The sequence below is a fragment of the Penicillium chermesinum genome (assembly GCF_028974085.1).
Source record: "Penicillium chermesinum strain IBT 19713 chromosome Unknown utg000003l:1.0-5111272.0:1.0-5115320.0, whole genome shotgun sequence".
In the NCBI taxonomy this organism is placed as follows: domain Eukaryota; kingdom Fungi; phylum Ascomycota; class Eurotiomycetes; order Eurotiales; family Aspergillaceae; genus Penicillium; species Penicillium chermesinum.
In genome coordinates this window covers 3,789,936-3,809,898 of record NW_026695313.1, presented here as the reverse complement: position 1 = coordinate 3,809,898, position 19,963 = coordinate 3,789,936, and the positions used below count along the sequence as shown (strand labels likewise).

General features: G+C 51.4%; 7 protein-coding genes across 7 annotated transcripts; 5 read left to right on the top strand and 2 right to left on the bottom strand.

Moving 5' to 3' along the window:
• Positions 1 to 296: 296 nt before the first annotated feature.
• Positions 297 to 969, top strand: N7468_004372 (uncharacterized protein; the record flags this gene model as incomplete). The annotated part of the gene is made up of 3 exons (XM_058473669.1): positions 297 to 309; positions 385 to 616; positions 678 to 969. The coding sequence occupies 3 exons, from the start codon at positions 297 to 299 to the stop codon at positions 967 to 969; spliced, it is 537 nt and encodes a 178-aa protein (XP_058332672.1).
• A 2,423-nt stretch (positions 970 to 3,392) lies between these two features.
• On the top strand, positions 3,393 to 5,392 carry N7468_004371 (glycoside hydrolase family 18 protein; the record flags this gene model as incomplete). The annotated part of the gene is made up of 7 exons (XM_058473668.1): positions 3,393 to 3,395; positions 3,595 to 3,822; positions 3,950 to 4,050; positions 4,129 to 4,382; positions 4,447 to 4,476; positions 4,547 to 4,596; positions 4,673 to 5,392. The coding sequence occupies 7 exons, from the start codon at positions 3,393 to 3,395 to the stop codon at positions 5,390 to 5,392; spliced, it is 1,386 nt and encodes a 461-aa protein (XP_058332671.1).
• Positions 5,393 to 7,674: 2,282 nt separating this feature from the next.
• On the top strand, positions 7,675 to 8,334 carry N7468_004370 (uncharacterized protein; the record flags this gene model as incomplete). Its single annotated transcript, XM_058473667.1, has 1 exon — positions 7,675 to 8,334. The coding sequence occupies one exon, from the start codon at positions 7,675 to 7,677 to the stop codon at positions 8,332 to 8,334; it is 660 nt and encodes a 219-aa protein (XP_058332670.1).
• A 160-nt stretch (positions 8,335 to 8,494) lies between these two features.
• ace2 (putative C2H2 transcription factor (Swi5)) lies at positions 8,495 to 9,853 on the top strand (the record flags this gene model as incomplete). The annotated part of the gene is made up of 1 exon (XM_058473666.1): positions 8,495 to 9,853. One exon carries the CDS (start codon positions 8,495 to 8,497, stop codon positions 9,851 to 9,853), a length of 1,359 nt encoding a protein of 452 aa, XP_058332669.1.
• A 1,163-nt stretch (positions 9,854 to 11,016) lies between these two features.
• Positions 11,017 to 12,562, bottom strand: N7468_004368 (T2 family ribonuclease; the record flags this gene model as incomplete). The annotated part of the gene is made up of 5 exons (XM_058473665.1): positions 11,017 to 11,154; positions 11,211 to 11,308; positions 11,367 to 11,859; positions 11,942 to 12,236; positions 12,288 to 12,562. The coding sequence occupies 5 exons, from the start codon at positions 12,560 to 12,562 to the stop codon at positions 11,017 to 11,019; spliced, it is 1,299 nt and encodes a 432-aa protein (XP_058332668.1).
• Positions 12,563 to 13,808: 1,246 nt separating this feature from the next.
• N7468_004367 (RMD1 family protein) lies at positions 13,809 to 15,180 on the bottom strand (the record flags this gene model as incomplete). The annotated part of the gene is made up of 2 exons (XM_058473664.1): positions 13,809 to 14,777; positions 14,845 to 15,180. 2 exons carry the CDS (start codon positions 15,178 to 15,180, stop codon positions 13,809 to 13,811), a joined length of 1,305 nt encoding a protein of 434 aa, XP_058332667.1.
• Positions 15,181 to 15,361: 181 nt separating this feature from the next.
• On the top strand, positions 15,362 to 19,507 carry N7468_004366 (CLH domain-containing protein; the record flags this gene model as incomplete). The annotated part of the gene is made up of 5 exons (XM_058473663.1): positions 15,362 to 15,724; positions 15,778 to 15,804; positions 15,861 to 16,828; positions 16,888 to 19,171; positions 19,229 to 19,507. The coding sequence occupies 5 exons, from the start codon at positions 15,362 to 15,364 to the stop codon at positions 19,505 to 19,507; spliced, it is 3,921 nt and encodes a 1,306-aa protein (XP_058332666.1).
• Between the last annotated feature and the right edge of the window lie 456 nt (positions 19,508 to 19,963).

Here is a 19,963-nt window from a genome sequence, read left to right as displayed (position 1 = left end):
ATATATGGCGTAGAGGAGACGATGCTGCATTGGCACGCTGGGTTGTTCCAGGCTTATAAAGTCTCTCGGTCTCTTCCAGGGTTCTCTCCCACACCATTGATCATCGAACTTCCTTCACCTTCATTTTTTTTTCTAATAACTGGTGCTTTGACCGGCTTTAATAATTTTTGCCTCGTGCTCTTTCAAGTTCTCAATTGGTCCCTCTTTCTATGACACGATCCTTAACCCGTCCCTTCGTGTCTTGCGTATTTACTTCCTTTCTAATACCTATTTTTTTTCCACTTCAAACACCTTCAATGGCGGACGGACGTAAGCAATGACCATCCGGAAATCCAAATTGACTGAGGTCCACGCCACGTACTGACGACCCCGTGCAACGAATAGTCAACGAGGCCCGCGCACTGCGAGTGGCTGAACTGATGAACGACTACCGCACTCTGATGATGCATATCTCTCAGCAAAATGTGGCCTCGAGGCCAGAAGAATACAACGAAGAAGGATTTGTAGTCGTCCGCGAATGCCAGGCGGCTGCTCAGCGGTTAATGGCTGCCAACTACCAGCCAGCGCCTGTGGTGGGCAGCAGCGGTGCCGAGACAGAGAAAGCGGAATTACAAAGGTAGGCCAAGACCAGAGTACGATGAGAGAGACGCACGGCTTAATACAGATTGCCCCTCCAGAGTCATTATCGACAGTAGTGCCCGTCGATTTCAAGCACACAAGATCTACCTTCGTGCAGCGGCCGCTCGACGATGGGCGATGTCCCGCGAGAGCGCTCTACGTGGCCAGGCGCCCACTGCAAACCAAGCCACTGCCTTGAAAGCGGCAAACACGGTGCTCCAGCAAGAACTCGCACGCATCACCGATCAGCACGTCGTTGCGGATCTTCGCAATGCGGACCTGCGGGCAGGTCATTGGGTTGATGACGACCCTTCTTTGGACGTGCTGCGTCGCTGGATCCAGGGTCGGTAATTACGGCCCGGTCTCGACCAGGCAGGGCTTCTTCCACAACCGCGGAAGGCTACTTCATTATTTTCTGCCCCCATCGGGGCTTTGTGTGGGATGGGGATGCGGGGGCCCTTTTTCCGCATCGGCGCCCTGGGCGGGTACAGCGCGGGTCGCAATTATTGGGAAAAGAAAAACCACTAAAATTTTCGTATCTCGAGCATAGCGAAGACATACCCTCATGCTTTTGGACTTTATTGTCCATTGTTATCTTCTGCATTGTTTTCTGGCGCTTGTGGGTTTGACGCGGGGGCATCACTGGAGAACAACTACTAGTATATTATACGCTCCTCCCGGCGAGGAGTTCCCCAATATCACTTGTTCTGAAGTACATGTTTTTGTGTCCTAGTCTATATTCCAGTCTCAACTAGGCGCATTGATATGTTTCGCAGACTCTGGTAGGCTGCGCCATGCCGACAATAGAAAGGTTCAGGCCTTCTTCCCGCCATTCTAGGAACTCCCCACACGATGAGCACGACTCTCCAGTGCAGATTGCATATGGAGAGGCCATGTCCCGGGGGTATGGCCAATGCTGTTATCCACTCATCTAACAGACAACGTAATAGACTAGTTTTGACTTCGTGACAATCTAAATTACGCGAAGGGCTTAGTCCAGGGGAGGGAAACCTGTTCCCAACAAACAGGTTACACTTCTTTCTCTACGATTCGCCAATCAATACGAGCCCACCCTTGCGTTCGGCTCCGCAAACAGGGGAAGATCCAGACACCTGGACCTCGAGGCAAACAATGGCAGCTGAAAAGACTATCCCATCACAGTGTCATGCATGCTCCATAGCTGCCGGTAGTTTACTTCGCCGCCCCACTTTTGTCGATAGAGCTTTTTTTTTTTTCTTTTCTTTTTTTTCTTCTTTTTTTCCGTCCCCGATCTCACCCATAGAGGGGGGCAGCATTGGTAAATAAGGAGTCCGATAGGGCAATCGCTTAGGCGATAGTCAACTGCAGGCGAACGCATTAGGCAAGGGTCTCCACGATTTCACAGCGAGGAATAGAAGGGACAGGGGGCTTGCCAGAGTACCGGATACGCAAAACCGCTAAATGCTCCACTGCATGATTCCATGGATCGTGGCGGGCGAGTTGAGAGGGAAACTCCGTCTATCACGATGGATCCCAGATGGATTGGATCTTGCATGTGGAGCCAGGACTAAGGGCTTAGTGCCACGGCGGCTATGCCAATCGGCGGGCAGATCGCGACCGTCGGCTCGCTGTTCAGCTGAGGTTGGTCGTTTGGTGCCCCAGGAGAAAATTTTTTCATGCCCGTTTCTCAAGGATTGCTTCCAACTTACCCCTGTATAGTCCCGAGGGTCGGCCGACAGCTGAATCCACTTCGGAGGGCATTCCCCGGTCCTCTGGGGTTCTCTTGTTGGCGGATTGGCCCTGCCTCAGGAATACGATCGACGCCACCACAACGGCGCACTAACCACCGCTACTGCAGATTGTGGGGCATCGTCTTTGTTCGGAGTTACAGTTCGTGCTTTGCTGTCCCTTGGTCGCAACCCTGCAGACTAATATGGGTGACCCATGTTTAGTGATCAAGTGTCATTCACGAAGCGATTTTGCGTTGAACCGGTTTGTGTCTTTTGCGAGTTGAGGTGTCGTTTCACCTTTACCGATGCTCCACTCTTGGACATCGAGATCTTCTAGGGGCCACCCATGTTCATCCCGTGTCTATAGTTGCGGTGGCATTAGTACGTCACACCCGCGAGAGCGGACTACTACGATAAGAATTTTAGTTCTGGAATTTGCAAGGCCCGTCTTCTCCTCTGCTCGTAGTACTAGTGATGCTACAGGCAATGGTGACTGGTGGTCTTGCATGTTAGCGGTCTCCTACCGTGTGCCCCCAAAACCACGTTCATGCCAGTGTGCCCTGGGAGCTATAATACTAGTAGCACAGTGGGCTTGGTACTTGAGATCTTGTAACGGCCTTCACCATCAGTTCAAGGATTTTGATGGCCAGTGCGGAATGAGATCTCGTGACCGTGGCTTCTATTCAAGCTCCACTACCTAGGTATTATACTAGTATTTGAATGCAGTGTGTCCGAGCTCTGTCAAAAATAGTTGACGAATCGTACTTGTAATTTAATGATGGGTCGGAAACGCCCATAATTCAGTCTTGGTACATCTGAACTTGAAGCCCGACGTGATACTACCAAAATCAGGTTCAGGTTAGAGTTGGTAGGGCGATCTATGGATGTTCGGGTTCACCTCAGAACTTGAATCATGAGAAGCATGAGTCATGATCCAGTTTCAAGGTTGGCAATATATTCATGCCAACGGAAACCCCGCAACGCCGCTGAGGTTTTCAGAATGGTAGGGTCGTCAAGCACCACTCAGAATAGTGATCAAGTAAATAGCCCAATTGCTCCAAGACCATGGTAAGCTTTACGTCTCGAGTCCAATCGCAAATCCAGCCAATGTGTTGCATGATTCAATCACGCTGGAATTGCTGAGATCAAGTCAGCCGCACGTCATCAGCCACACACAGCCACAGGAAATCCACCAATGAGGCAGCAGTGTTGTTATTTTTATCCTGCTAGAGCTTCTTGCCGCTAACTGCTAGGCTGCGACATAAAGGTACCCCGCCATAAAAGTGTTCCTGACCTCGAGCTTTCAAGGGTCTACCGTTTGGTTGAACTCAGCGTTAACGCCATTCCAACTGTGGCTCGTATTCCCGTCGTTTGGATCTCCGTGCTTCTATGCCTCGTGGCTTTCCTTGCACAACAGTTCAACCTTTTTAACATCGACCGTACCACCCCACCTCCGGCCGGCATGTCGAGATCCGTTGTCTACTTCGTTAACTGGGTATGTTGATCTGGGCTTGTCTGTCGATTCGACCATAAATGCTCTCCTTGCATGAGGGTTGCTGAGGCCTCCGCTCCGAGTCCCTTATCTATCGATAAAAGCACACTTCCGCGCTAACACCTCTTAGGCGATCTATGGCCGTAACCATAACCCTCAAGACCTTCCGGCTGATAAATTGACACATGTGCTCTATGCATTCGCCAACGTACGCCCGGAGAGCGGTGAAGTGTTAGTATCTCTTTCGGTTTGTTCAATTGCCTCGCAGCGCTGTCCCGTCAAACTGCCGTGCTAAATAAGACCCTACAGATACCTCACTGACAGTTGGTCTGACGTCGAGAAGCATTATGAGGGTGACTCGTGGAATGACACTGGCAGCAATGTCTACGGATGTGTGAAGCAATTGTTCCTCCTCAAGAAACAGAATCGAAACTTGAAGGTCTTGCTTTCCATTGGCGGTTGGACATATTCCCCTAATTTCGCCCAACCTGCCAGTTCGGCCGCAGGGCGGGCCAAATTCGCCGAGACAGCAACGCAATTAGTCCTGGATTTGGGATTCGATGGTGGGCGCAATCATTCAACCCAATTAGAGTCCCCGCCCCTTTGACTAACGTGGTGCTTTGACAGGCATTGATATCGATTGGGAGTATCCTCAAGGTAAGCGCCCCTCCCAACGAATCAAGGAAATCCTAATCAGCACGGACATGCAATCTGATACATCCGATAGATGACAACCAGGCGCAGAACCTGGTGGAACTGCTACAAGCCTGCCGCGAAGTAAGGGAGCCCCTCGATCCCCTTCTCCCTGCGCACCAATCAACCCCGGAAAACTCGCAACTAACCTCATCCACAGAGCCTCGACCGTGCGGCCGGTGCGGGCCGGAAGTTCTATCTGACAATCGCTTGTCCTGCAGGCCCAAGCAACTTCGTCAAACTCCGCATCCCGCAGATGACGCCTCTGCTGGATTTTTACAACCTAATGGCCTACGATTATGCCGGCAGCTGGGACCAGCACGCAGGTCACCAGGCCAACATCTACCCATCCAACGACAATCCCTCCTCTACTCCCTTCTCCACCCACGCTGCGCTTAACCACTACATCAATGTCTGTGGCGTCCCGCCCTCCAAGATCGTCATAGGTATGCCCCTATACGGCCGTGCATTCGAGAACACGGACGGCATGGGCGCCCCGTTCTCCGGCGTTGGCGCTGGAAGTTGGGAAAACGGCGTCTGGGACTACAAGGCTCTCCCCAGGCCCGGAGCGAGTGAGAACTTCGATCCAGCAACTGGCAGCTCGTGGAGCTACGATGCAGGCTCGCGCACGGTCGTTTCGTATGATAACGTCCAGGTGGCCCGTCAGAAGGCCGACTTCATTCAGCAAGCCCGGCTTGGTGGTGGCATGTGGTGGGAGAGTAGCGGTGACAAGGGCGGCAGGGATGCGAACCCTAACGATGGCAGTCTGATTGGTGTCTTCGTTGATGCTGTTGGTGGGGCGGGGGGCCTGGAGCAGCTTCCTAACGCGATTGAGTTTCCAGAAAGTAAGTATGATAACATTCGTTCTGGAATGTCTTAGGTCGTCGCAAAAAGAAAAAGGATCGATGGGCTGGCGCGGCTGGCGTACATACGTACTAGTATTCAGACTTCGGAGGTTCAAGTTGCCGATGGAACAAATAGAATAGGGGAAAGTATGTGTGCCACTGTAGTAACACTGCACAAAAATTAGCCTACACAAGTAGCGTTTACGCCCCCCCCGCCCCAAAAAAGACAGGCGGCCGTCATGACACCAAGTTGCGTGAATAAGTATTTGTATGATTGATACAGTAGTAGCAAATCAAAAAGAATTCTGCTTTGAAACTAATTGATTTTGCCGACCAGAGTATACACGTGCTGCAGGCGTGGAAGGGCCCAAGCTGATTTGCGCGGAAATGTCTTCCGTTACTTCGTCCAAATTTTTTATATGGCTTCGGACCACTACAAGATATCAAGATTGGCAAGAGCCGGATTTTTTTTGATCATTTTAATTTTCAGTATTGACAGAGGTGCTCATCAACCATCACATCCACCGTGAGGTATTCATATTCCTACCCTAGTATAGCTGGACACCACACCAGAACTCAAATAACTTCCCGCACGGTCAGACTTGGTCCATCTATTTGGACTCGTCGAAGACGTAGGTAAGGTGGCACTTTCCGCAGTACTGGCGGTTGTGCATAGCGGCCATGAAGATACCAGCGCCACACTAAGGATAGAAAGTTAGATATGCACGCGGGAAGCGAGTAGATACGAGACTGAGACATACCTCGGGGGCAGGGCACTCGCGGCGGAGACGCTCGATCTTGCCATCACCGTCAACCTTGTAGTACTTAAGGACGGCGAGCTTGGTCTTCTTGTGCTTGTGCTTGATCTTCTTGGGGGTGGTGTACACCTTCTTCTTGCGCTTCTTACCACCACCACGCAGGCGGAGCACCAGGTGGAGGGTCGACTCCTTCTGGATGTTGTAGTCCGAAAGGGTACGGCCGTCCTCGAGCTGCTTACCAGCGAAGATCAGGCGCTGCTGGTCGGGGGGGATACCCTCCTTGTCTATGAGACTTTAGTTTTCGGCCCTAGTCGGGTACGATTTTTGAGTGTGTGGACGAGTCGCATACCCTGAATCTTGGACTTGACGTTGTCAATGGTGTCGGAGGACTCCACCTCAAGGGTGATAGTCTTCCCCGTCAGGGTCTTGACGAAGATCTGCATGATGAAGGCCTGTACAGCGATAGCGAGTTAGATTTTGAAATTTTCATATTGGCGGCGGCGACAGCGAGAGGAGAGCGCCACAGATCAGACAGTGCGCATAGGCACCATCGCGATCATCAAACCGAAACTCTCGTGCTGTCGGAGATCTAACGTACCTCGACAAGTCGTATGTCTTCCTCAACCTTGATGAAGAAACACAAGTGTGCGGGCTCGGCTGACGATTAAAATCGTTGTGCGGTCACGTGTGGAATTTCAAGCCGTTTCGGGTTTAGTGAATGAGGGGAGCAGGAACAAGGATCTTCCGCAGCCGACTATCGATAAGACGATAAGAGAAGTCGATAAGTAGATAAGAGCTGTGTTTACTCGTTACTGCCTTAGGCATTAAATGACATCGCCTTGCATCGCATCGCTTGCGGGCACCCACAAGGCCCCAACGAGCGGAGCACGATCGTGGAGATCAGCCTTGACGATTGCCTGATGCAGGACATTTCCATGGCGACCATCACAGGAGATCCAGCCCCCTTCAGATCTAGGGACGGCGTTGGCACCGTCCTCCTCGCAGCCATGGTATAGGCCCTTGCAGAGCCCGTGAGAAAGGGCCTTTGGGAAGCCAGGGAGCCGATGGCCAATACCGACTATTCCAAGGCTCGGACTCGATCTAAAGGGCGCCAAAGCAATCGACAGGATCTATAAGCAGGATCCGCTGCGAGAGTGGACCCAATTCGTCACATCTGGTTTCCCAGACTCCCGCGCAGCCCCCGTTGCCATGCCAACCCACCCGCTTGTTGACGGGAACCATGGGCTGGAGCTGGTGGATCGCCAATGCTTTTTGGCCCGCTTCATGGTCTTTATTGAGTTGCATTTCTGCCTCCACCTTGAATTTTATAATTCAACCATCCTTGGGAACTGTGTCACCATCCGGTCACTGCTGGGCTTCTGACGCCTGAACCTTTTGACGAGATCTACTAAAGACAATCCATCAATCTACACTGAGCTAGCTTACTGAGGCTCTAGCTACCTTTCTTTTCGTTTTCTGCGTTTTTGGCTGCGTTGAATTGTTCGTGTTCACAGACTAACACTGTGACAGGGACCTGAATATCGAGTGGCCCGTTAGCCATGAACCCCTCGACTCTATCTCACGGTCACCGTCGTCAAATATCAACCCCGTCGTTCGAAGCTGCACGCCAACCGAATATGAACGCCATGCCACCTCGCCGGACACATCGCCGCGGCCAGACTGTGGACTATGGCCGATTTGGTCCACAAGCTGTGCCCCTCGACCGTCGAAGTGCGACCAACAAGGTCACGCAGCTTCGCGACTTCTTTAACGAAAAAGCAGGTTACTCCCGCCAGGCCGCTGTTCAGCAGTTTGCGTCTGGGCAAGATCACCAGCGCTATGTATCCGCTGCTCTTCCTTCAGGCCCTCCTCCCCAACCACTTGACCAATATCAATCTACATATATGTGGAGCCTGGAGGAGACACCGGATATGTATACCGCCGCTGGTAGCCCTGTTACCTTCCCTCAAATTGCGCCAGCCCTTACCCGGTCTGCGAGCGATAACACCGATCCAAATGCTACTATCAAGCCGGTGTCTCGCAGGATGAGGGGTGAGCGTGTACACCAGGTACAGGGTCGAGAGCAAAACAATTGGGAAGCTCTCTCTCAGCAGGCCCAATCACTTCAGCCGCTCTCCATACAATCGGAGAATATCTCACCTAAGATGAATCCTTATCTTTCATGTATGACTGCACGAATCACTACTGCCCAGGTGTAAAAGCTGACTTTTTTTTGTTTTTTCTTACCAGATACTTCCCCCATGACCCCCAATGCTACCCCCATGAAGAGTTCTTTTGATTTATCCATGTACACAAATGACCAGACCCCCAGCAAACCCCAGAGCTTTTCTTTCCCCCCCACACCTGGGGCTCCCCAAAATGCAGAGAGCCCAATCTCTTCAAGGAGTCCCTGGTCCAAGCATTATGCACATGAACCATCAGATGCCATCCCCCGCCAATTCGGTCGCCGACTTTGCGGAGCTTGCTGCCATGCCGTCGCCTAGATCCTGCACCGTGTCGCCACAGAAGTATAGCTTACCATCAACTCCTTCCGCCCATGGGCGTGTGAACCGATCTATGTCCTCCTCTTCTGACGAGGACACCACTGATACCCAGCCTGACACCGTTGATGAGTTTGACCTTGATGCTCGAGTCAAGGCCTCTTTGAAGGAGAGCACTGTCTCCGGTGATGAGATCGCTCAGTACATCTCCGGTCCAGACCCCAAAGACAACAAATGGGTCTGTCTTTTCACTGGGTGCCACTGTCGCTTTGGCCGAAAAGAAAATATCAAGTCTCATGTTCAGACCCATCTCAATGATCGCCAATACGTCTGTGACCGATGCGGAAAGGATTTCGTTCGTGGACATGATCTCAAGCGCCACCTCAAGACCCATTCAGGCAAGAAGCCCTTTGCTTGTGCTTGCGGTGCAAGCTTCGCTCGTCAAGATGCTTTAACACGCCACCGTCAGCGCGATATGTGCATTGGAGGTTTCACTGGGTTCGTCCCCAAGACTACCAAGCGCGGCCGTCCGCCCAAGAAGAACCGCCCCGATATCGAAAGTCGTCAAGAAAAATCTAGTCGTACTCGCCAACGTGTTGCTGAGAAGTCCGTCTCTATGTCGCCCGTCAAGATCGAAGGCAGCTTCGAGGAGACCACCATGTTCCGCTCGCCCAACTATGCCCCGTCTTCCACTATGTCATCATTCACGCCTCCCACATCGCCTGGAGGTGGCTTTGACAATATTCCTTCTCCCACTCAATCCGGCCTGTCGATGATCTCTCAAAAATTCGAAGATGACATGCTCCCATTGCCACTTTCGCCTCCTCAATTGGCACACAACCGATACGCCCGCGCTATGGAACAATTTGAGACCCAAGTGAGCAATGAGTCTTCCCAAGAGTCACTTTATAGTGACGCAGCGCTTTCGCCATATGATATGTCTTCTCCCCACACTGCGCCAACTCTTGCCGAGTCTACCGTCGGCTCTGAGATTGATGTCTTCATGACCCAGGAATCCACAGACCAGCTGAAGGAAGAGTTTGCCAACCTCACAGACGAAGCATTCACCAACTTCCCTTCCAGCTATACCTACATGGACACAAGTGACTTCGGCTTTACCTCGTCTATCTACCCGGATGTCCCTGGAAAGTCCCTTGCTGCTCTCGGGCCGCTCGACATGGATCCTTACTCGGATCAGATCGACTCCCTTTCAAGTGAATTCCTGGTTGATCCATAAGTCGACCGCACAATGACCAATCTGTACCACCAACACACGAGGACATCTCGCAACGAAGACTGGATTTGATTTTACGAAAAGCATGACATAGATGGCGTGCACGTTATATCTTTATTACCGCGTGACAACTTCTGCAACGACACGAGACGAGCGTTTACGTCACATGACACACGACACAATTTGGGGCGTTCTACTTTCTTCCATTTCGGGCGTGAGCGCACTCACTTCTTTCTTTTGGACATCTGTTTCTTCTTAGCGCACATTATTGCCTTATTGTGGGGGGCCCTGGGATCTCTGGTATGGTGTTCTGGCCATTGCTGTTGTCCCCATTTTGTTCCCGTGGTCATTTTCTATTTTCTCTTTCCACATTCGCTTTTGATGTATTTGGCCATCCATGAGGGCCTCCCGGTCTCGGGTCTTCCTTATGCATGTCATTTTCATTGGCGCCTTTTTTAATTCTCTTCCCCTTTTGACATGTACCTTTGATGGAATTTTCTGTAGCTAGCTACTTCCCATCAATCATTTATGTGGGACTTTTTGGCCTTTCAGGACTTCCTAAAGGACTGTATTTTAGCGTTCTAGTCTCCTTTGTCATTCCATGGGAATATGAATTATGCTTGAATGGATATCGTTCATGATTCTAGGATATAATCAATTAATGCAGTAGCAGTAGACTAGTTCTTTGTGATGTCGCATTGCACCTCAACCTTATTCAGGCTGATAGTATCAAAGTATTTGTCCGTGAGAGGCGGCTTCGAGACTTGCCGACACCTATGGCTTCTTTGACAAAGGCAGGGCTATTGCGAATGGTATTTAGAGAAAAGAACGCTGTACAGCAACCATGGTACATGAATGATTGCAGGCCGAATAATGGACTTTTGACAGGAAATGCAATCCAAAGCAAAGGACTTGTCCATCAACGAAATATGCGTCTACCGCCAGAAAAATTTAATCACGACTAGATCTTTCCAGTGGGGGAACTATAATGTAAGCCTCCTTGCCTAGCTCCAAGCATTACCAGTATTGCAATTCCTAGGAAGCTGTAATGAACTAAACGCGGGCTACACCGCAAAGAAGCGCCGGTCATCGATCTTTTATGTGAAAGTCATCGAGTTATTGGCAGTAAACTGATCGAAGCTCTATAAAATGTCTATGTCCGGTTTCTATGATCTCCAGCTGATTTCTATCTCAACCGGGTGTCCTTCCTCAGAGGAGTAGACTATGCTCTGTGTCCAACCTTTGGGCGCTGCATCTGCATAGAATGTTGCTTTACCTTCATAGCTCAATTTTCCATCCTGGGCCTGCTGGTGGGTTAGAGATTCATCTTCATAAATTCGACATGGAAGGAAAGCCCTACTGAGAACTCCGTTGGATAATGAATATTTGGTCCGCAAATAAGTCGATCATGCTTGAAGGCACACTGTCCCTTTCTTGATTTGAGAGAAAAGGTATTCTCTGGAAGGTAACGTTAGCTTTCGCTTGCATTGGAAAGGCTATGCATATTGTGACGCACCTGACACCTTGGTCGCTCTGAATGTAGCACATGTGCCAGAGGAGTACCAAGCCCCGGTGCTGATAATGCAACCGCGTTGCTGATTTAGTGTTGTGACGACCAAGTTCCCCCGACCAACGAATGGCGCTCCCGGAGGAGTGGTAGGCCCTGGACCGTGGGTGGTGGTCTTAGTAGGGTCATTTTGGGGGCGTTTCAGTGGGTATCGAATGCCTCGCGAAGGGCAATTGGAAATCTGGCCATCTGTAACAAATCGATGAGACTTATCATTTCGTAAGGTGTCACTTTCAGGGAAAGACAAACCTGGCTGTGCCGCCACGAATTCCCCATTCTGTAAGCTGCCGGCAATATTGTAATGATACCAAATCTCATTTAATGCGCCACGCCGGCAGTGGACGACCACCGGTGCGCCATGACCGTCCGAGAGAGCAGCTTCAATATCGGCCAGATCGTATGTATCGTGATTAGAAGGTAGTATACCCGCTTTTGCCAAGAACTAAGCCCAGTCAGTACCTTGGAATGGAAATTGTCTGTTGAAAAAAAAGAAAAGAAAAGAAAAGAAACCATGTTGTACATACCTCATACGAAGGGACCTCCTTGAACACTTCGACTGTCTTGTCGAAGTAGTCTACAACCTCTTGCTGAGGAATGTAGTCCTCGTAGCAATGTGTTTCCAGTGTGCTGACACAAGTCCCATGCTTGTTCCACTCATGTTCCCAAAGATTATTATCGTCGCCACGGAAGTCTTTCCAGTACTCGCTCATGTACTCCAGCAGGTCGCCGCGGCCAGAGTCTACCAGGATCAAAGAGATATTGCTGTACTTGCGTTTGGAATCACAATATTGGTCAAACCCACCATTGCAGTGGTCAGGCCTAAGGAAACTTAGTTCGAGATACGCGGGAAGCTTCAAGGTCCGTGCTTACCAAAGCCCGTGGATCGTCCAGGAGTCATCAGGACCGAGGGAGGGGTCGACGTCCCAGAACTGCGTTTGAAGCATCTGACCACCTGGGTAGTTGAAGCAACAGGTATCTTGGCCGTGGTATTTCGCCTGGCAGCTAATTTCCGACCCAGAGCATGACGAGGAGGTTCCGAGACTGGGCTTCTCATCCGCAGTCTGCGACAGCCATAGCGAGCCTAGGGTTTGGAGGATCTTCTGGGGTCCGGGGATCTCTGGCCACTGTTGTGCTGGACCCCACATTGTGCAAATCAAAAAGTGGTAATCTGAAGCTGCAAGTCTCAGAGGAGTGAATGGAGCTTCGAATTGCAGCTTCAAAGGAGAGTGAGGTTGGGGTAGATTAGGCAGCTCGACCTCGGAGCTCTTATCGCGATACCCGGGGGTGTCGACCCCACACCATGACTAAGTCGATCATCTGGTTGAGTCATTTGCTGCGATCACAAGTCGATTCGAGGCCATGAATACGGATCGGAGGATATAGAGCTACTTGCTCTTATGAATGTACAGCAAGTGGGCACTCAAATGCAACACTATATCTCCCATATATATCCTAATAATCCTAATGCGGGGCGAATATGATCGATATGGCCACATGCGGGGAAGGCATTGACATGTGGTGTAGGGTACAACGGTTGCCAGGCTTTAGGCACAAATACACGGAGAAAGGCAATCGAGACAAAATTGGACTAAGTAATAGTTATTCTTTGTGGAGGGACGCTCCGGCATGCGAAGATTAGCCTGGGTAGCCCTACTCTATCTAGTCTAAGCCCCACCCCCCTTTACATTTGTCTGGCCTCATTATCGTAGCAAGAAAAGGAGTCGATTATGATGGAGCATAATTACAGCAAGACTATTATTCATAAGCCTATTTCGGCTCAAAGCCGCTTCCATGCCAAATCTTGACCAGTCCCAGCTTCGAGCTGCCAAAGACTGGATCGTATTTTGGCAGCCTACACCCGTTCAAAATCCATTCCACTGGCAAAAAGTCCCATCTACCTCCACTACAAGCTCCCGTCATGATGAAGCCATTCAAATTGATTTCAGATAAGGCCTCTGCTGGGTCGTCCGCCTCGATCCCATGGTACCAGGTGACAAACGCGCAAACTCGGCCTCGGGTTTCGCATTGTATGTTTTGAAAGCTACGCCAGCTGGTACCACCCTTCCTCCCATGTGAAGAGAGACGGGAGACATACTAATTCAAAGGGGCTCAAGGGTTTACTGATCGAGCCTTGAAAGATCGGGATATTCCGAGGCACGTCGTGCCAAGGACGGACACTCAGCCACGGCTTACGCACGGGGATGATTGGGGATGTGCACTGGTTGTGAAGACAATGCAGGAGCATGCCTCGCATCATCCAAATTCGGAGGAAAAAGTGCCTACGGGAACAATGCGGCATCGAAAGAGTGAAGGGGTATCATATTGTCTCGCTAGGTAAGGATACTATTTCTGAAAAGGGAGATCTATGCATGTACGCGATTTGGAGGCGATTCAGGAAGTTGAAGCAGTATCTTTGGCCTTCTCTTGCTCGTGGACTCTTTCTTTCCAGAGCCGGAGAACTTCGAAGCCGACCTCCACGGCAATGAGCAAGATGATGATCCACTCCAACCGAAGGCCGTGGGTTTCACTAAGTCGCTCTCGTAAAACGCTCGCGATTTCCTGCGCGTAGTCCATTTTTTCATTCAAGAGCTTGATACGGATCCCGACATCCAAAGCCCTGCCGACTTGCTCGTAGTACCCTTCGAGACCGAGTTCGTGACGACTGTCCCAGAAAATGTCTGGCAGAGAGTCGGTAAGTTCTGAGTATAAGTTCAGTTGTGCGCGCACACTGAGGAGCTGTCCGGTCTTGCGAAGGATGAAGTCGCGAGTGTAGGGAAGGCGGGAGCCCTTAGACAATTGGGTAGGGATAGTACGCGTGGACTCGAAGTAATTCGCCAACAGACTCTCAAGAACGGCAAGTTTAGTACTTCGAGCCAGTCCCGATGAGAACGCGACTTTAGTCAAGACGGTGTCGATAGATTGTTGCTGGGCTAAAGGCTGCTCCGGCCCTTGGCCTCCGTTCTTGGTGCCGAGGATGATGGTATCGCCCTTGATGCTGCTGTTTTCCCGTGACGGATCTTCCATATATTCGAGGTCTTCGGTTTCGAGTTCCTCCACGTGGGCATTCTGGGCTGCGGGAAGAAGTGTCCTCGTGGCAAGGAATGAGGTGAAGCCCTCCGGCAGAGCCCATGCTACGACCGTGCCGGACGGGAAGACAAAGATGTCGCCAACCTCATCGGACCCTAGATCGGTTGTTGATGGGTTTCCGACCCTTCGAATCGCGTCGATAGGTATTTGGACGTGCACGACTTGTGGAAAGAGACCTGTGCCCAGTGGATCCGGCTCATAGCCTTTCTCCTGCAGAATATCTCGAACTCGGCGAATATCGAATTGCTCGGCGACAGCATAAGCAGTGATTATCTGCAAGGCCTCAGGGTCAATTGCGTCATTCCGTCTCTCTAAAGAGTTGTGCGCCTGCCATACTCACCTTGGTCTGGTGGATGCCCTGCTCCATGAGCCGGGCCTTGGAGATCATCCCATCCCGGGATCTTTGTGCCTCGACAGCCACTCGGCGCAAAGATGTGCCCGCAGCTGGAGACCTAGCACTCCGGCGTCGCTGCTTTTGATTCTCCGCGGGGCCTTCAGTGTCTTCGTTCGAATTTGCCTGTCGTTGCGTTAAATAGGCGTTGGACGAGAAGAAGTCTTTCCGACGTGGAAGACCCAATGCTGGCGATGCATGGAGGTATTGAGACTGCGGCTGTCGTATTAGCCGAAAAGGCACAGGGCGCTTGCACCCGGAGCAGATAAAAGTCCTCGCAAACATGGTGAGTGCTCTAGGACAACTTAGAACCGACATCCCATCGCGTCGTGAAGAGCCCGGTCCCCCGCTTAGTCAGAGGTGGAGAAAGCCAACCCCAGCTCCCAAGCTGCATCCAGGTCCCGGTGCATTGTCGCATCTCGACCTAACCCGCCCAGGAGCTTCGGGGCTGCATAAGGGACTTCCCATGGACGCCCCTGGCGCACACAACGCAAACGGGGGCTCCGAGAAGGGCCTCTCAGAGCACGAAACCCCCACCACCCCAGACCGACCCCCAAGACCCAAGCCCAACAACCAGAATCGACGTCATCGAGGGAGCGAGGGCAGTTCCGAGGAAAGTGATAACCAAGAGGAAGATGATGATAATGGGGAAGAAGAAGAAGAAGAAGACGGGGAGGAGGAGGAGGAGGAGGAGGAGGAGGACGACGACGACGACGACGACGACGACGAAGAGCCTCGATTGAAATACGCCTTTCTCACTAAACATCTGGGATCGGTGTACCGCAATGGGGACGCGACCAGTGCATTCCTTGTTGCGGGCGATAAGATGGTAAATATCCTTTTCAGCTCTTAATTGATACCCCAAATTAACAAGTTGTCTAGATCATAGGAACTCATAATGGAGTAGTCGTGAGTTGTCCTTTCTGGCGCAAATTCACGTCGTGACCAAGCTAACCTTTGCCAAGCATGTTCTGTCCTTGCCTCTGTTGCAGCCGCTCCGTGTATACCAGGCACATTCAGCAAGTGTAACATCCATATCTGTGTCGCCTTTTCCGCCTCCTGTGCCGTCTTCTAGGCCCGATGCCTCTTTCCAGAAAAGCGCAGAAGATCCTCGCCCTCTAACGCGAACTTCTACAGCTTCAGGCAGTATCCGTGGCCCGCCAAGGTCGAATCAGCATGCGCCTGTCCCGCTTAACCCATCGAATTCGATCTACATTGCGTCATCTTCAATCGACGGAAACGTATGTATATCGTCTCTCGCGGACCCCAAAGATATTCTCAAACGAAATTTCGGTCGGCCTGTTCAAGCAGTCGCACTATCTCCGAACTACAAACATGACAGGACGTTTCTATCCGGTGGCCGTGCTGGCGAGCTGATAGTAACCACGGGAGGCCGCATTGGGGCAAGCTCCAATGCAACTACAATGGGCGGTGCTACCGCCGCAGCATCCAGTTGGCTAGGATCGATGGGCCTTGGCGGAAACAACAGCGGCAAGGATACCGTATTGCATAGCGGCGAAGGTGCTATCAGCACTTTGAAGTGGTCTTTATCGGGTAAATATGTTGCATGGGTCAACGAAGAAGGAATCAAGATCATGCGTTCTAATCTGCATCTGGAATCCTCCGAGCTGGAATTTGCATGGAAACGGATTAGCCACATCGATCGGCCCAATGGCCCTGGCTGGGAAGAAATGGCTGGCGTTTGGAAAGCACGTGCGGAATGGATCGATAAATCCGCCTTGGTGGATCACGACAACTTAGATCCAGAGGATCACTCAATACGGCCGCAACCTACATCCGCAATGCCAACCGAGGATATCGAGAAGCTTATCGTCGGTTGGGGAGGCACAGTCTGGGTCGTTGATGTCTACCCAAACCGTGCAAGCAAATCGTCCAAGGGTGAAAAGTACGGCTCTGCTGAGGTCGCTACGATGTGAGTTGCAAAGCGTTTCAGCTCTTTCTACAGGATGATTTGACTGATTTCCCTTTTAGATTGAGGACGGATTGTCTGATAGCTGGAATTTCATTGTACACACCTCGGCTTATTGTTGTCCTTGCATATATGGAAGCCGAGGGTGATTCTTCAGATGATGTTACCACCAGCCCTGGGAGACGCCACCGCCAACGCGGCCTAGAGCCAGAGCTCCGCATCATCGACATGGACACGAAGGAAGAACTCAGCGCTGACACTATCTCGGTTGGCCGATTTGCAGGTCTGTCTGCTTCGGATTATCATTTAAGTGTTCTACCGCCCTGGAAAGTTCCCGAGGGGCAGGTAGCCCAGCGAGGTACTCTTGAAACTCTGGGCCACGGTCTCTTAGATGCGACCATGTACCCTGCACGGCTATTTAGCTCTGGCGCCAGCATCCGAAGCACTACCAGTAGTGGAGACCAATGGTCCGGTAGAGTGCCCCCTTCCTTTGGTTCGAAAGGCCCGTCTATCAACGAGCCACCTTCTAGCGAGATCCAAGACGTTTCAGGCGCCCCAGGCGCCAAAATCTTTATTCATAGCCCCTTCGATTGTGTCGTAGCTATGAAACGAGATGTCACTGACCGACTGGCATGGTTGGACTCGCGTGGTGAATACGAAGAAGCATGGAACCTGCTGAATGAGCACCCTGAGGCTGCGGGCTCAGCTCATGATCTCCATGAAGCATCTTCTGGGCCCTCACGGCCTCATTCAAGCCTGGGTGACTTTTTCGCAGACGACCAATCATCAATAACCACAGCCGGGCGAGAAAAGTTCCTCGCAGCGGAGCAGGAAAAGGCCCGAATCGGAGAACTTTGGATTGAACAGCTCCTTGGAGACGATAAATGGAGCGAGGCCGCCGCAGTCTGCGGCAAAGTGATCTTCAATACCAACCGCTGGGAACACTGGGCAAAGGTGTTCATCGGCAAGGGAAAATATGATGAGATTACACCATTTATCCCGACTGACCTGCATGCCATGCTACCGGGTGGCATTTATGAAGACGTGTTGAGTCACTACGTCTCGCGAGACCTAACGCGATTCAAAAAGTTGGTGGATTCGTGGCCGTCTGACTTGTTTGATCCGGAAAATGTTACCGCAACGATCCAAAACCAACTTCAATCTAGTTCAGTCCAAACCGGATCTGATGATTGGCGAGTTTTGACAGCTTGTCTCGCCAAACTGTATCTCGTTGGTGGGCATTATCAAGAGGCTGTCCGTTGCTATGTCACGCTCCAAGACGCTGATACAGCAATGGCTTTGATTAAGGAACATCATCTCGTCGATGCAGTGTCTGATAATATCCCAGACCTGGTGATGCTACGTGTATCCAAGGAGCGGATGAAATCAGCACCAATCTCGGAGCTTGAGGAACTGACAGCCGAGCCAATCCAGCTGCTTGCAAGTGAGGCCTACACAGGCATTGTGCCCCCGGAGCGAGTGGTGCAGCAACTGAGCTCGGCGAATCGCATCCTCTTTCTCTATTTCTATCTGCGTGCGCTCTGGCGCGGCGAATCCTCTCCGCGTCAGAAGTCCAAGCCTCAAAGAGGTCGCGGGGCCTATACCCGGGATGCAGCGAGCAAGCTGGCCGCTGATGAAGGAAAAGCCTTGCTTGATCCTTTTGCCGACACCGCTGTAGAAGTCTTTGCAGAGTATGACCGGCCTCTCCTCATGGAATTCCTGCAAACAAGCATATCCTACACGTTTGAGACGGCCACACAGATCTGCGAACAGCGCCATTTCACGCCTGAGCTGATCTATCTGTTGTCAAAGATGGGCCAGACCAAGCGGGCCTTGAATCTGATTCTGTCCGATCTCAAAGATGTCTCGCAGGCCATCTCCTTTGCCAAGTCGCAAGATGATCCAGATCTGTGGGAGGATCTTCTCGACTACTCAATGGATAAGCCGAAGTTCATTCATGGCCTTCTTGTGGAAGCCGGGACCGCCATCGACCCAATCAAACTTGTTCGCCGTATCCCAAGTGGGCTCGAGATCGAAGGGCTTCGCGATGGCCTCACACGGTTAATTCGGGAGCACGATCTGCAAGCCAGTATCAGCCACGGAGCAGCACGAATCATGCAAAGTGAAGTTGCTCTTGGAATGGATACGCTTCGCAAGGGACAGCGCCGTGGCATTAAGTTCAATATAGCTGAAGACAAGGTAGCCACTGGGGAGAGAAGCGTGGACTCGGTGTCTCACTCGAGGCCGCAGCCCGATACCGCCTCAGAGTCCAGTGCCTCGACTAAACGGGCCAGTCCAAGCCAAGGAACATGCGGCGGTTGTCATTCTCCTTTCCAGACCAACGGTGTGTATTCCTACGACCGCTCCAGGCTAGAGCACCTGACTAACATTATCATTTCTTAGAGCGAGAGATCCTTATTGGCTTTGCATGCGGGCATGTCTTTCATATCTCTCATTTGCATCCGGATGCATCGCAGCATCAGTCCAACACAAGTAGCCCCGGAGACCGAACCCCCCCGGCCATCATCTCCCGTCGACGAACCCTTCTCCTCAACCGCCTCTCGTACCGTTGGCCCAAAGGTGACAACCGCGCGACTTCTCCGCGACAAGATCGGCGACGGATGCCAGATTTGTGCATTGAATAAAAAGATCGAGTCGCTCGGCACCGAAGTCGAAGTATGAGCAACCATGTCGGCTTCCCCCTTTTTTTCCTCTTCTCCCCCCCCATCAGGGACACTTTATCATCTTCTCGAGCTGGAATCTTCATACCATATCCGTTCCCCCTCCCCTGAGATACCCAAACCTTCTGCATGATCCGATACTTCCTTGGATCCTCACCGAGGCTTCAACCTGTTTTATTGACATTTGGCATTTACATTGTTACTCCTGACCGATAAATTCTGCACAGTTCGTGCTCGGGGCAGTTCTGTATGTAAATACCAGTTCTCCCCTTCCCATGGAATATCCGTGTGTACATTAATTTTCTCACGTCAAATTAAACGCAAGTAGTCTTGGCGCAGATATGATGGGGACGGTAGAGTACTAGTCCGCAGTAGTGCCTCGGGCTGCAAGTAGACAAACGTCATCCGGTGGTTCTAGATTTCAGTTCAGCCGTGGCAGTTTCGCGATCTGGCGCCA